At 41.8% G+C, this 16,542-nt stretch overlaps 1 protein-coding gene across 2 annotated transcripts in view; it reads right to left on the reverse strand.

The window, feature by feature from the left end:
• The window catches only part of RB1CC1 (RB1 inducible coiled-coil 1), a 102,467-nt gene that overhangs the window by 66,584 nt on the left and 19,341 nt on the right, over positions 1-16,542 (reverse strand). For both annotated transcript variants that reach the window (XM_054984855.1, XM_054984854.1), the window contains exons 5-7: positions 15,126-15,296; positions 12,734-12,936; positions 11,271-11,706 (exon numbers count right to left, since the gene is read on the reverse strand). In XM_054984855.1, the coding sequence (XP_054840830.1) occupies positions 11,271-11,706; positions 12,734-12,936; positions 15,126-15,296 (810 nt within the window). The remainder of the gene's footprint in view (positions 1-11,270; positions 11,707-12,733; positions 12,937-15,125; positions 15,297-16,542) is intronic.

Here is a 16,542-nt window from a genome sequence, read left to right on the forward strand (position 1 = left end):
AATGGATTAAAGACACAGACAATGTGATGATTAGGGGTGTGGACTGGAAAAAGATATGGGTTTCTTGCTTTGGGTTTACCCGAAGCGGGAAAACAATCTGGAATAGCTCTATACCTGAGATTTGGGCATTTTAGCCGCTTTGGTATGCTCCGTAAAAATTCGGAGCATACAGAAGATCAAAGCAGGACTTCCTGCCGGTTTTTTCACCCAATGGGAGCGGGGGAAGAGGGAGTTCCCTCTTCCCTCATCCCACTGGATGAAAAAGCCAGCCTGGAAACTTTCAGAGCTCAGAGCAGTGCAGAAAAGTGCTGCTCTGAGTTTTGAAAAACTCCTGGAAACTTTCAAAGCTCAAAGCAGCACTTTTCAGAGCTGCTCTGAATTTTGAAAAACTCCATGCTGGCTTTTTCACGCAATGGCAGGGAGAAAGCGTTCCAAAACGCTTCAGAAAGTTTTGCTTTGGGATTCCAGAATTGGCCCAGCAATGCTGGGGCCAATTTGGGAACCCCAAGCTTTACAAATCAGGCCCGATTCAGGTAAAAACCTTGAATCAGAGACCCGAAGCACACACCCCTAGTGATGATCACCACACAGTAAGAAAAATCAGTGAAAGCTTGAACCTCCAATGCCTCATGTTGCTCTTACATGTTGAGAAAGATATTAAGTAGCCAATAAAGGAAAGAATTAAATAAGCAGAGATTCATACAACAGTAACAAACTGTGTGAAAAATACGTCTATACAAACCAAGTTTACTTAGTACTTTGCCTCCCTCTCCAGAAAGCATAATCTCATCTTTCTTGCATCAATTCATCTTGCCTATATAGGTGTTTCTACTAGTGACACAACAACATATATTTACAGTGCAATCCTAAGGAGAGTTACACCAATCAATAGGCTTAGACTAAACTCTGTTTAGGATTGCACTGTTAGATTGTACTCTCCTCTCAGATTGGTTCACAATATACGTAATGTGCAAACAGAATAAGCATATCATATAAGCAACTTCTTTGCAACAGTGCTCTATAATCTGGACCATGTAAAAGGACCGGTGGTTGCCCATGCTTCATATCCAACATTTAGCTCATCTTGACATGATGTATTTGTAACACAATAGCCCGGATAGTTATAAAGAGACTATATTTACATCATGTAAGGTAGAAATTTTTCCATGATCAATGTAGGATAGCATAGGAAAATTTTCTCTCTCACATCCCTGCATGTTGGTATACTCAGGAGGTTGTAGATCATGTACTTTGATCATCAGAAGTTGGTGGTCTCACTGGCATAACTGTAAAGTCAAAAGTTGTTCTCCCACAGCAGGTGACATTTCACAGGAAACGTGCACATTAGAACAGTTTTGTAATGTTATCGGCAGTGCAACAATAGCTTTATCCATCAAGAAGTTAATCAAAAGCAGAATGGATAAAGAACAGGTCTAAAATGGGTCGTACACCTCCATTCTTCTTGTCTACAAGGAACATCCTGGAGTAAAAACCCAAGAGGGGGTCATGAGGGAGTACCTCCTGTACGGCCCCCTTCTCCAGCAGTGTTACCTCAGCCTGCAACTTATCAGAAGAGGATTGTACTGAGTGGTCAGGAAGAGACAACACTGGGTAAACATCAAACTGAATTTTATAACCAACTGTAACAATGTTAAGAACTCAACTATCAGTGGTAATCTCTGCCCATGCTGAGGCAAACTGAGCCAATCTGTTTCCAAACACGACAGATTGTTCAAATTCTAGTCAGAACTGTTTAGGTTGAGTTGCTGACTCTTTGGCATCGTGGGCTTGTTGACCGCGACATGGGCGGTAGCTAGGCCTCCGGCGCTGAAAAGAGCTCACAGGGGGCTGGAATTGCCTGTAGGACCCATAATGTGGATACGGTTGATATCTCTGCTGTTGACCACGATAGCCCTGCGAGGAACGATAATGGGATCGATTCTCGGTGAATGGCCTGGCTGGGAGAATACTGTAGGAATAGGCTGTTAGCCGATCTTTACGTTTCTGTGACAGGTATTCATCTGTCTTCGATGAAAACAGAGATTGACCCTCAAAGGGTAGATTTTCCACTTTGTTTCGTATATCAACAGGTAATGCAGTCGTGTGGAGCCATGCGTGTCTGCGGAGCACAATCGAAGATGCTAATGCTCTTGCAGATGTGTCAACCGTGTCGCGGCCAGCATTTATTTGTTGTCGTGACAGTCGTAGGGCCTCATCAAGCACTACTTTTGCCAACACTTCCTGGTCTGCCGGAAGCTTTTCCATGAAGACCGCCATGCGATTCCATAGGAAAATTTGATAGGCACCCATGATTGCCGAGTAGTTAGAAATTTTGAGCGTCAGGGCAGCAGATGAGTATAATTTCTTGCCCAATGAATCCAGCTTTCTGCTCTCTTTGTCGATGGGTACAGCATAGGACCCTTGGCGCTGATGGGTCTGCATCTCCTCAGTAATGAGGGAAGAAGGCGGTGGATGTGCAAAGATATGTACAGACATCATCTCTTGTCTTATACAGAGCTTTTAGTTTACGAGATGTCGGGTAAATGGAAGCCGGTTTGTCACAGATTGTGGTAACGATTTCCACCAAACCTTCAGTAAACGGGAATGCAATGGTTGGAGGATTCCCAGACTGGACATACTGTAGAATCTTATCCTTTGGTTTCGGATCTACAGCCAAAATCTCAATATCCAAAGAACGGGCCATTCGGATCATCTGCTCAGTATAGAGCCGGTAGTCCTCCGAAGGTGAAATACGACCAGTCCCAATAATGATGTCATCAGGTGACGGGTCAGACGGAGGGCTAGGGCTTGGACCTTGGTAAGGCTCAGGCTGCTGGTAGGGCGAAACGTGCCCGGGAGAGCCATAGTGGGAGAACTCACTCCGAGTGTCACCCCAATACTCTCTGCCAAAGGATGGAGAATAGGATCTGTGAGACCTTGCATAAAGGGAGCCTTCCTTTTCCTCTCTACCAGCGTAGTCACCAGCAGACCACTTATGGGCCACACGAGGTGGAGCGTCGGGCAAGTCACCGTCATCAGCAGAGGAATGGTACGACGGAGACGACAGGTGCGGTGAAGGAGTCGTGGGCTTCTCCCAGAACACCTCATCAGTTTGGACGGAAGTCAATTGTCTGCGCTTCGACTTCTTTTTAGCCTTCTTCTGGCCTTTGGAGGCTAAGCCCTGGTCGGCGCTTCGACTCCGGTCCACCGGATCCGACAATACCAAAGTAGGCAACGGATCCGAAGCCTTGGGTTCCGACCTGGCACTAGTCTTCGGACCGAGGCTAAGGCGAGTTGATTCCGTAGGCTTCGGAGCCGACGGAGTCGATACCGTAGTCGGATCCGACAGCTTAGGAGCCGATCCGGCCGGAATGTTCGGATCCGATGAAGTCCTCTGCACCTTCGGAGCTGGTGTGGAGGGCGGTTCCGACCTCGTCGGAGACTTGGAACAGTGTTGTCGCTTCCGAGTCGGATCCGACTTCGGGGTTTGATGTGTGCGAACCGAAGTGGAGCCTGAAGCATCTTTCGGATCCGAGGTCGGAGTCGGGGCTCGTCGGAGCCGATCTGGCGAGCGGGAACGAGAGGTGGAAGTGGCGCTACAAACAGACTGTCCGACCACCGAAGGGGTTTTGTCTGTCCCACTAACTGGCGGTGGCCCCCCAGGGGTATCTGGGGCTCCCGACGCCCGCATAGCCCTCCTCCAAAGCAGGGCATTCAACCTATTCGCCCTCTCAGCCCTGGCCTTAGGCGTGAACCGTTGACAATGCTCACATCTCTCGATGATGTGTCCTTCACCCAAGCACTCGAGGCAAACGGAATGGCCATCCGTTCTCGTCATTTTTGTCGAACAGGTCAAACAGCGCTTAAACAGTGACTTCTCAGACATACTTGACAGAAAAAACGAACGGTATCTCTCACAAAATGGCGTTTCTTCTCACAGCGGACAGCTAGATCTTCACCGGTCAGCGGCAAAGAAGAAAGTGAGGGGAAGGGGGATTCGGTTTCGTTTTCTCAGCCATGCCGGACGCTCCTCTCGGCTGGTCCGGGAGGAAACGACCGGGCACCCTGACCGGGCGGCTGATCCGCAAGGATTAGCCCCCAGGACTCCCAGGGAGGGAGCCAGGGTCCGGGACGCGGCGGGAAGAACTCCCCGAAATCAATGCGGGGGGGGAATTGCCCGTTTGTCCCTATGGAGGCCGGCAGACGTGCGCGGCGCCTCGAGTGCCGCCGGGCAACGAGAAACGGCAAATAAAAGAAACAGGCGGAAGCCCGTAAACAAGCGAATCCCTTCTGTTCTACAAGCGTTTGTGAAGGAGAGGTTGATCTGAAGAAGACTCGTTCTTCCCCTTCGTTGAGTTCCAGAATTTTGTTGGCGCCCCCCGCCAAAATGGCAGCAAAGAAGCAAAGTCCCGCTCTCGGTAAGTCAATCTCGGCTACCTTGAAGGGGGAGTCGCTCGAAGAGTTGGTGCGCAGGGCGGTGGTGGAAGCCATAAAACCCTTTGTTGACAAGCTGAACGAAACTGATCAAAGGGTGGGCTTAATTGAAAGCGAAGTGAAAACCATTAAGGCAGCAGCGGGGGGGGGCAGAAAAGTCTGCTCTGGAAAGTGCGTCACTTGTGAAGGCTACAAAAAAGGAGCTGAAGCTGGTTGAGATCCAGCTGATCGGGCTACAGATGGAACGAACGCAGACAATTTTGCGTCTCCAAAACGTGAAAGAGGAGGAAAAAGAGGATCTGTGGGAGGTGGTCTCGGAACTATTGGCGATACCCGCGAGGACGACTAAAGAAGAGGTTAAAAGCGCCATTTTGGAGGTCCGTCGGGCTTCTTCAAAATATGCAACAAAGCGACAGTTGCCTCGTGAGATCATTATTGACTTTTCATCTAAAAAGATTCGGGACACCATCCTATATAACTCATACAATGCGGATTTGGACTTTATGGGTTTGAAAGTCAAGATTTTGAAGGACGTTCCATTTCTAGTCCGGAAACGGCGTTTTAAATATAAAAAGTTTGCAGCTCTTCTGAGGGACCATGGAATAAAGTACAAATGGTTATTCCCGGAAGGAATATGGTTCAGATATAAAGATCAGGCCTATAAGATATTATCAGAAGATCAACTAAAGGATTTTGAGAATAAAAACCCAGAACTCTGCTGCACCGAGAACGAAGAAAAGGAGGAGCCGGAGGGGGGGGAGGAGGAGGAGAGCACCGCAACAGCGGTTGCACAGAGAGAACTGCGTCCGGGACCTAGAAGGGGGAGGAAAGTTTAATCAGAATTTGAAATGTTTATTCTCTGTATGATTAACCACTCCATCATTATCCTATGGAGCTATTTTTGTATTATGACAGTATGAAGGGAAACATTGAAGTGTAGTGTTTAGTGTTTGTAGTTCATTCCCCCCTTTTTCTTTTTTCTCTTTTTCCACCCCCCTTTGTCCCTTCCCTCTCCCCTTTCCTTGTGATAGTCTTGTGTAGTGCTGTGTAGTGTTTTGTAGTTATGAAAAATAAAAAAAAATTATATAAAAAAAAAGAAACTGAGGGGAAGGGGGCGACGTCGTCCAATGTTGCTTGGACGGGAAAAGCTGCGCAGGCGCATTGGTGTGTACGGGCACCCCCTAGTGGACGTTGGCTAGAAAAGAAAAATCCGGTCGGCAGTCCTGCACAGGCGCAGTCCCATGTGGGGCTGCACAGAAGATGGACAGTGAACAATCCTTGTTCTCTCATATTCTGAAGCATCCCCACAAACTGGTTCTGATTTGCTGCATGGTCACCAAAGTGGTGAAAATAAGTACAATTTGTTTTGGGTGAAATAACAAAATCGGTCTTTGATCCTATCTGTCAAACAAATCTAAAAATATATTCAAAAGCATGACAGCCACACAAAGACAAATGTCAGCATCAGATACTCGCATTACAGATCCTATTCTTGCTTTCTACAGGCTATGACATGAAGAATCTTTTCAGATTTTAATGACTGGAATATCCTCCTGCCACAGACTATGTAGATAATGCCTTGAAAAGACTGTCCAAATTACAGCTGTTGAAAGCATTAGGTCTTCAACCATCCACACACAGGAACCCACTAACCTGAAAACACATGACAGGAAGTCATGTTTCAGTCATATAAAGGAAAAGGATGAGCCAAAGTTATGGCCAGTGTTAAGCTGAGAACCCTGGGCAGCAGACCATGAGAACTTGGACAAGGGAACACAATTAGTTAACCAGGAGTGTGAGGAACAAGCCAACGGCTGGAACCATGGGGTAGTGACCTTGCCTCTTAATCTTGCTGTTCTCTCAGAGTACATACAAAGAGGCAGGAAGCATGACACCCTTGATCTCTACACAAGCACATTAGTAGCAAGTCCTGCAAAAAGACACCCCAAACAATGGCAGCTCTATAGTGGCTCACAACCCAGCAGGTGGAACTCTGCAACCCTCTTGACAGTCCTAACCAACTGCATTAGAGAAGTGAAGTGATGCTTTCACTTGTAATTTATCCAACAGAAATAGCAAAAGCTGATGATATGACTGTAGTTACTGAGTGATGGTTGAACATTGGTGGTTTTGATTTTGTGTTTTACAGTTCATTGTTCAATCTGTTTAATCATAAGCAACTGTCTGGACTGACATTATTGGCCAATATTGTGATAGTTTTTTAATCAAGTAGGATGAAAAACATTAAAAAAAAGTTTTCCTTCCACTGAATTAAGAATCACTGGCCCAGTTCAATGTATACATGAATGAATTCAGTAAGTAGTAAATTCAGTGAATGAGTTCAGTAAAACCTTGTCATTGCAACCACTCAAAACAAATCACTGCTAATAAATGCCTTGTGTCTACCCGGGTCAGTAAAATATCAACGCTGTTTACTACTTCATGAAATGTACAACAAAAGGGAAGATTGAATATATCATATCCTATTAAGAGACTTTAAGAAATTCATATAGAATTTTTAAAAGTTCATATAGGATATAATTTATATAGAATACTCATATAGAATTTACTCACATAGAATGTAATAAAAGCCAACATGCTCTGAAACAAGAAAGTAGCTCTTACATTCACTAATAAACAGTAAGATGAACTGCTATTCTTCGAACATCCAGATGATGCAGAGAACTTTGTGAGGAACGGAGGGAGAGCAAAAATCCCATTACCCTTCTTACCTCTTCCTGGCCCTACTCACCAACATTTTCCCCTTCTTTGTCAGCTGTCACCTTCCCTTTACTGAAAACTACTAAATTTTGGATAAACACGAGAACTGGGTATATACCATCAGGTCAATGCATAACTCCATGCTGTCAGGTCTGACATAAGTTCCTTGTGTGTTCTAACCAGAGAGACTCCATTTTAATCCTGTCAGTGTTTTAAGCTCTTCTTTTGCAGGTGACAAGCAGCCCAGTACCAGTTATCTCAAAGAAGAATGTTTTGACTACAGTCTTTCCAGCCCTGGGAAAGTTTCACTCTCTCAGCTTCAAGCCGTTTGTTTTGAGAACTGTGGGGGGAGGATGGGATTTGCTGGGCTATGCTATTCTGTACCTTACCCTTTACCTCCATTCGTAACAATACCCGTGTACCAGCCAAGATATTGCATCTTGGCCAGTGGACTATAATGGTTGTTTATATTCAGTAAAATCTTTTGAAACCAATGGACTCATGTCTAATTGCAAGAGATAGTCGGGATTGCAACTTTTAATAAGCCACAGTCTGGCACATGCAAGTAGTCTGCAGCTAACATCCATTAATTTTCAGCAGCATGTTCCAAGCATAAACCTCAAGGCCCAGATTTAGATGGGTGTTTTTCTCACCATCCCATTCACTGTTGACCTTGATTATTCATCTGGACAAACACCAACAAATATCTAAGATGACCTGTTCATACCTATATGACATCTATAATGACTGCAAAAAGAGCTAACTATCTAAATGTGGCTGTTTCTGAAACATTAAATACTGCTCATTACATGTCTGCTCATTTGAATGGCATACTCCATTGTAACTTAAATAAGTTAGCAAAATGGCCTGGCTGAAAATTTATGGTGGTGGTTTGTTTTTGACCAAAAGGGAATTTTTCTTCCCTAGAATTTCCAACTGTAAAATTTGCCCGTTTTTTATGGTGACTAGGTTCTATGCCATTAAATATTCTCTCAGACCTCAATTTTCAGCTTTTGTATCATGGTTTGATCATTTCCCAAACTTCTTCAGAATTGCAAAGGGCAACATTTTAGCTGCAATTATTAATTAGGACACCATTTTGAAATCAGACATCACAAGAGGTGTGCACTGGAGAAATATTCGGTTTTCCCGCTTTGGGTTTACCCGAAGTGGGAAAAAGATTTGGAATAACCCCAAACCCGAAGCAGCAAGCCACTTCAGAGTCGGGTTATCAAAATTGCTTCGGTATGCTCCGTAATGATTCAGAGCATACCAAAGTATTCCACTGACAGAAAAAACCCTCCAACACGGCAGATTTAAAACAGGAACCAAGTCTATATACCTAAATCCTCAAACTCAAAGATAAATAAAATCCAGAAATCTTTAACCCCAGATGCAACATACTATGTTATACAACAGTAGCAACTACAGGGCTCAGGACTGCACGGTGGGCTTTCCGTTTAGTTGAAAAATTAAATATTCATTTAACTCTGTTGAAAAATAATATTCACTCAGTACAGCTGAAAAGTTAAATATTCATTTAAATATAGAAGCTGGGACAATAGCACAGTGCTGTCTACTGTTACTGGCAGTGGCCTTAACTTTCAGAAAGGATCTTTCCCAGTTCTGCTACCCAAAACATTTTTCAGGTAAAAGAACAAAGCTGGAACCTTCTGCAGACAAAACTATGAGCTTTATGACCCATCCTTGCTTCTGATCTTTGGAGCTGGGTTAGCTAGCTGCTGACAGAACTACATTGTAAAGAGATATAAGGCAAACACAGGTAGAGAAGTTTATAGCCCTACATTATCATCTTAAGATCTCGGGGAGCAGTTCTGTCCCTCCTAGCACGGACAGCAAAAAAGGTAGAATGAGATAACCAGGACAGAGCTGGACCACACTCATGCCTGCCTTTCACTGGATGCCACTCTAAGGTGCTGCAGTGAAATTACAGGCTTCTGAAACAAAAACAGCCATAATCAAATGTATCAGTGCATTGTGTAATCAACATCATTATCCTTCATTCAGAGACCACAACCATTCTACATACAAACAAAACAGTACCACCACCACCCCCAATTTGGAATCTCTAAAACTAAAGGTTCTGGTCAGCTGTCTTAACAGCCTTCAAGCTGGTAGAAAGCGTTCTAGTGGTAACAAAAGAGACTATCAGTAGCAGAACGAAAACTTTAAATCTAACCTTACATTTAACCAAGAAAAGGCAAGCAGTTCCCATTGTTCGTAAGATTAACTGCCCAAAAACTGATATTTTCGTGGACAAGATTTTCAAGCAAGTGAAAAATGGAAAAAACAACAGAAGCAGCCATATAACTTCATTGAAAATGTTCCTTTCATAGAGACAAAATATTATTTCAATGGTCTTAGAAGACCATGACTTCTTAGGATTACACTGCTAAATAGGTTTTGTTGGTTATAACTTTAATACTGTTCTCATACAATAGCTTAACATTTGCATATTTAAGAATAAACTTGCTGGTGGGATGTATAAGTGAGAACGAGAGCCCCTTGCACAAGCAGGCAGCACTTCAGCTCACATAAGGGAGGACTCAGTTTCTACCATTTCCTCTCCAGCTACAAAATTTAACACCTCATGCCATTCCAAAGGTTTACTAGTGACATGCATATCTGCATGTGTGGAGAAATCTTGCCCCAATATTTCAGCCCTTATGGCTGCTTTGTTTGTGAGTTGAAACACAGCTGCAAACTCATAGCTTGCAGAAAGGAGAGGCCAGGGGTTGAGCTATCAAGCCCAAGCATAGTATTTTAGTGCATATATGCTAATGGGTCTAACCAAAAGATGACCATGTTTTACCATCTCTCTCCTTGCTAGAATGTTGCAGCTAAAGGATCAGCCAAATGTCTCTGTATGGCAGGAAGATCTGAATGACTCCAAGGTCATTCTCCCAAGACGAGGTTATAAGTTTTCTGGAAACACATAAGAAGAATCTCTTCCACATGGCTCTTCTCCTTGGATGGGAACAAGCCACGAAATACTAAGCTTTTATATCGCGACTGCATCTCACCCACACGTCAAGGAATACTGAGGAAAAGTTCCAATTATGAGAACCAAGGTAATGATGAACTTTAAACTACTGCAACTCCAAGTAATACTAGCCTGTCTTACCTAAACATCAATTAGGGTAAGTACCAAGCACAGGAAAATGGCACTGCATATTTCATCTTTTCTTTGTACTGCTGCTCAGCCTGAATGCATGACCAGACCATATATATTCTTTTAATTCATTTATTAAACTTTCTTATCCTTGGAATGCTCTAAGCCTGATCTCTGTAATCACACCCTACCTATTCATTCACACTGTCCAAAATATGGCAACAGGGAAGGGCTGCAGGTAAATCTGCCATCCCTAGAGCATGCCCGCTCAGGCTGCAACAAACTGTCCCCAGACTAGCTTGTGGGAGTGAAGTGGGAGCTGTGGCAACTAAGCAGAGCCACTAAATGGTAACACAAATCCAGAGCACTAGATGTGTAACTCTGTCTATCTGGAGATAATCTCAGAGTTGCTAGAGGCAGCAGATGATATCTAGTTTGTTTTTTGGATCCCTTATGAAGGAGGTGATGCCTAGCAGAGACTTGAGTTAGCCTCAGAATTTTTCAACCACCCACAGACAAGCCCAAAAGAACAGGGAGCTTGTACCACCACAGCATACTCATAAGGGACTGCATTGAAAAGGTGGGGATGGGATAGGAAAGCCCCACTGCATAAGCAGAGTGCTGTTCTGTAAAACTCATCCATTATGACAAAGTCATCTGATGTTTATGGGAAATGGGGGGGATTCATTTTGATGCTTCTTTCTCTCCATGAATGACAATGCTGGGCAAAGTGTCTATCTTCATGAACGTTCTAACTTTGCTTTCTTAGCAAGACACAAGAAGAACGAGTTTGTTCTTTTCAAGGAAAAAAGGGATAGAGAGGGGTACCACTACGACTAACAGATAACCTGATTCAAAGTTCCAGCTAAGATACTCTCACTATATTACTAACAGAAAAATCTTCTTAAAATGTCAAGACTGAAAGCAACAATTCAATATATCAGAACCGGATGCCATGAAATTATTAAATGAGTTAACTTACTCTGTTCATAGAATCAAAACATTTCCTGACCAAGGATTCAACGTCATTAGGTCTATCTTGAACATTTATCCAGTCTAACAGGGAGACATTGAAAGAAGGCAGCTCACTCTCTTTCAGCTCTGCTGACATTTCACTGTCCTCAACTGAAGGATTTTGACTGGCTTCCCTATTTTCATTCGTTTTTTCAGGAACTGTGGAATCTAGGGTTGAGTGTTCTACTGATTTGCAACATGAGGTCAGTAGCGATTGTTTGTTCAATCTGGACATGTCAGGAGAAAGCACCACTTCAGCTGACTTCTCATTCTCAGTGTCTTCATTTTCTGACCTTCCATGTTCAGCAGAAGAATCTAGCCGTTCTAAACATTCCCTGTAACTATGTCTGGTTAGGCACTCCAGCAGAGGGATCTTGGCCATTATGGAAACAGCAGCCCCTAAACTTAGAAAAAGAACACACACAAAAATATTAAGTATAAAATAGAAACAAACTGATAATATGATTATGTATCTTCACAAATAATTGTCATTTTAAAAGCTAATAGAAACTACTTGGATTGGATAGAGTCAACGTTTTCACTCAATCTCACCCTCCTTATTAAAATAAACATTCCCCTTATTGGTGTGTTAATTGTGTTAATGAACAGGGAATACTGATGAAAACAGATGTTTAAAATGGTACTGTCATCTTCTGACCATCAGAACTTTGGGCCAGTGACCTTGGCGGGGGGGGGGGGTGTAGCATTTTTACCTTACATCTTCAAAACACAGTTTGACAAAAATGTGTCTTTGACATACCCAAACCTTTGGAAAAATGGTTTGCCCGCATTTCTTCAAAAATGTTTTATAAACGTTATCTAGCAACGTATCTGAGAAACTCTCTTAATAACTTCAGATGGGTAACTAATGTAAATTAGGGAATACATGTCATAAATATTAAACTGACATTTAAAAATTGATGTAATATCTAAATTCTATCTTTGCAGTACTTTCTGAATGCTCATTTTACAAAGTGCGTACTTACAAATCAATTCAGATTTTTCACAAGTTTACAGAATGACTGAAAACGAATTATCACCATTCTTTAAGTATATGTCCTAAAAGCTCTGGGTTGCATCTAAATCTCCCCCCCCCCCACTTCAAAAAAGACACTCCTCCAATTCCCCTACAGACCACCACAGAGCAATCAGTATTCTCCCTGGAGGTCTCCCAGTAGGCACAGAAATACAACTGAGTTATCTGCCAAGTATAATATTTCTTAAAAAAGAAGAAGATTAATAAAAAACTGCATCTCTTAAAAGTTAATAAAAATTAATTTATTATTTCTACTAGCATACAAACTCCACAAACCAGAACTACTGAGTTAAAATAAGATTTACTATAAATATACAAAATCATAAAACCTTAGTTTTGAGTAAAGTGATTGTGTAGAGGTAGCTTCTTATTGATGAGTCTAATGGCAAACCTACTGTGTAAGTTTCAGCTTAATATCATCTATGGACTGCAGGTAACTTGAATAGGCATTTTCAAACTTGAAAAGCAGCTTTTGGTAGGAGTATGTGCAATCTTCCAAATTTGCCATTATGGCAGCCCAGCCTTGGTGCTGAAGATGTTCATCATGGACAAGACCTTCACAGAAGGAACAAAGCTTCTTGGCAATCTCATACATTTCCTGCATAATAAATTAAAAAGGAATAGGTTAACTCTTAAGCCATTTGTATATACTTGTTGCAAAACTGACACAAAATGTCAGAAGATGCAGTATGGAACACTGAACACAAACTTTTAATAAATACTAATTGTGTGAAAAAATATTATTCTTAAGAGTTAAGGCCTTTAGCCAAAGGGCACACTATCAAGAAATAGGACAAAATGCCACCAGAGTTCCAAAAGTAATGCTCTTTCTGTTCTTTCAAATGACATCAGGAAAAGGTAAGAGATTTGGGGGTAAGGGAATAGAGAGAGGGAATGAAAGGGGAAATAGAAAGGAACTGCCCAGGCTTTTTTTAGGAAGAGTTCAGTTACAGTGGGCAAGCCATTTGTGCTTTGGCCAATAGTTCACACTCACTGAACTTCCCTAGGGAGTTCTTACTACAAGATCCATCCCAGTTTTTAAAAGTGGGAGTTTCTTTGTTCACAGCTCAACAAAATCCTTTTAACAAATCTGAACAGCAAATTAACATTTGTAAAAAGAAAAGATCTCTTATGTGCAAAGTTCAGAGGGCTACGTACAACACATTACATTAAGCTTGGCTACAATTACGTAGCCTTGAAGTACACACTAGTGTAAAAACCCTTGATGTCCTGCTCTTAAGAGAGCACATTTCCAGATATGGGAATCTATCAAACTCTGGAAGGGCAATGGAAAGCACCGGTGGAAATTTCTGTCTATTTGTCCTTTGCAACTTTGTAATGAATGAGTAATGAACTTACATGAAATGCAATGAACGAAAGTCCTTGGCACTAGAGCAGAGAAATCCCAAGATTTAATCTGATGCAACAAAAACATCTTTTAAAATAGAGACTACCCACTTGTCTGTTTTGTTGCTCATCTCCCCCATAAACTGACTTAATTCAGTACGGAGTAATTATCCTCTTAAAAGGCTTAGGAACCCGGGTCAGCCAATGACACTGACTGGCAGCAAGCTCCGGATGAACAAAAGGAAGAACTTTTTGTTACAGCAAATCATTAACTTATGAAATTCATTGCCGCAGGATGTTATGACTACTAGCTTAAAAGGCTTCAGAAACAGATTAAATAAATTGATAGACAGATCTTTTCACAGGTATTAGCCATGAAAGCTAAAAATTGAATTACTATATTCAGAAGCATTATACCTTCAGTTATTGTATCTCAGAGAGAAACAAGAAGGGATGGCTAGCTATCATACTTTGATTGTTAAGTGCTTGTAAAATTTCCATTTACCAGGTGATTGCCAAGCATTAGAGACAGTTCTGACCTAGACAGTCCTTGTGTTTTATTTACAAGACTCTCCAGTATGATGATGACTATACTATATGGAGAAAAGGCACAATAGGAGAAAAGGCATCTGCCTTCTTCCCTACTAGGACTTAAAACAGGCCAGAAAGACCACTTTCAATACGGAAAGTGGCACTGGAGGTAGCTCTCCCTCCTATAACAACACTCATTATAACACCCAGTCATTGTTTAAACAACAAATCATACAACTGCTGACATTGTTAAGTCGACATTGGGTACTTCAATTTGTATCAGACAAACTCATTTGAGTCACTATTGGAATGGTCAAAAATATTGCCCCATGAAGAGGAATCACCATGCAAAATACAAAATAAGTTTACTATATCGCTAGCCAGAGTTAACATTATATTCTGTGACATATTGGATTATTTTATTCCAGACTTCAGCACACTGTGACTTAGTCTACACATCATCACCTGAAACCATGGTTTTAAGCATAGTTTAGGCGATCATCCAAATGTGGGATATCCTGCTAAATACAGTCAATTGGGATCTGTCATACTAGGATCTGAAACCTGTATTTGAACTTGGCCTATTAACCATGTTATGAGAAACTACAGTGTCTCATGACGTATGAATTCAGACATCCTGGCTTGTTCCTTGATGCAACTTTGCACACTTCCTGGGCTACAGAGAAACCTGGCCAGAGCAACTTGAAATCAAAAACTCTCTAGCTTCTTGCTAGGAGTCTCCTTGATGGATAAAGCCAGCATTTGTCAAGGCAAACAAGGGTTTCAATGAATCTACAAAATTAATCCTAGCTTTACAAAGTAGCCATAATGAAAATAAATCATGGTTTCACATAACATTTGAACTGAGCTCAATGCAGCCAATTGTTAAAAGATTCTGATATTGCTTACCACAGCAAGCTGTGTTCGTGAAGCTACTGTATGAAAAACTGCAGGCATCATAAGAGATTCTTCAACTTTTAATTCCATCTCATTTTCTGCTGAAAATGTAGTTTTGGGAATAGCTGGAGGACGCTCACATAAGATCATTTCTTTGTTGAAGAGAAAAATTGGGTTTGTATCCTGTGTTAAAATAAAATCTATTATTTCATTTTCATTCCAGACTGACAAGAATGAAACCAAAATTAGTATTTACTGTTCAGAGCTGATGAAAATGTTAAAAAATATACAGAGAACTGCTCAAGATGAGGAAACGGATGGCCCTTAATAAGGAATGGGGGCTTCTTATCTCAGCTATTAATAGCAATGATAATAAGGTCTTTTGGTCTATCGTCAATACCACCACAAATCCAATCTCCAAAATCCCATGCGTATAGCCCCTCTTACATGGAAGTTATTTTAAGAAGATATACTCCGATACTGATGCGCCTACTATATCGTCTATTATTCCTCTTGATGTAACAACACTCTGGCCTGAGGTATCAACCAAGGAGGTCATTTGTCTTATCAAAGGATTAAAACTAGGAAAAGCACCAGGCTCTGATCTAATTCCTAATGAGCTATTTAAGAATGATCCACAATGGTGGGCTTCAGTTTTGGCCCCAGTTTTTACCCAAATTAACATCAGTGGACCTTATCTATGGAAATATTCCATTATTATTCCAATATTTAAAAAGGGTTCTAGAACGTGATCCATCCTGTTATCAAACAATCAGACTTCTTTCTTTTCTAGGAAAGCTATATTCTTACCTATTGAAGAAGCTTTTGGATTGGATGGAATCAGAAACTTTATTTGGGCACGAACAGTTAGGATTTAGACGGGGTTCTTCAACATATTACCATTGCCTAGTTCTTCATCACTTCATCTTTTAAGGGAAGACGATTACAGGCAGCTTTTATTGACATTAAGAGGGCCTTCGATTCTATAAATTGTCGCAGATTGTAGAACAAACTCAATTGAACTAATATGGATAAAAGACTACTAGGACTTATCCAGTGATTATATTTGGGTTTAACTGCCCAAGTATGATGTGGGTATGAGGGGAACTTAACAAATACATTTAATTTGGAAAACGGGGTACTTCAGGGATGTTTGCTAGCATCTTTTTTGTTCAATTTATACTTAAATGATGCAGCATCAATTTTTGATGAATGCCGCCATCCACCAAAATTAGCGGAGATTGGTGTACCTATCTCTGCTCAGAGGGTTTGTTAATTTCCTCTTCGACTCCCCTAAAGCTGTCTTCACCTCTCCTTCAGGAGATGATCTTTGCCAGTTCTGTACAGTAGGGAAATCAACAGAGCCTTTGCCTCTGTCTTTTTAAACTACGCTTCCCGGCTGGCATTGCATCTCCCTTCACTTGAGCAT

The sequence above is a fragment of the Eublepharis macularius genome, chromosome 7, assembly GCF_028583425.1.
Source record: "Eublepharis macularius isolate TG4126 chromosome 7, MPM_Emac_v1.0, whole genome shotgun sequence".
In the NCBI taxonomy this organism is placed as follows: domain Eukaryota; kingdom Metazoa; phylum Chordata; class Lepidosauria; order Squamata; family Eublepharidae; genus Eublepharis; species Eublepharis macularius.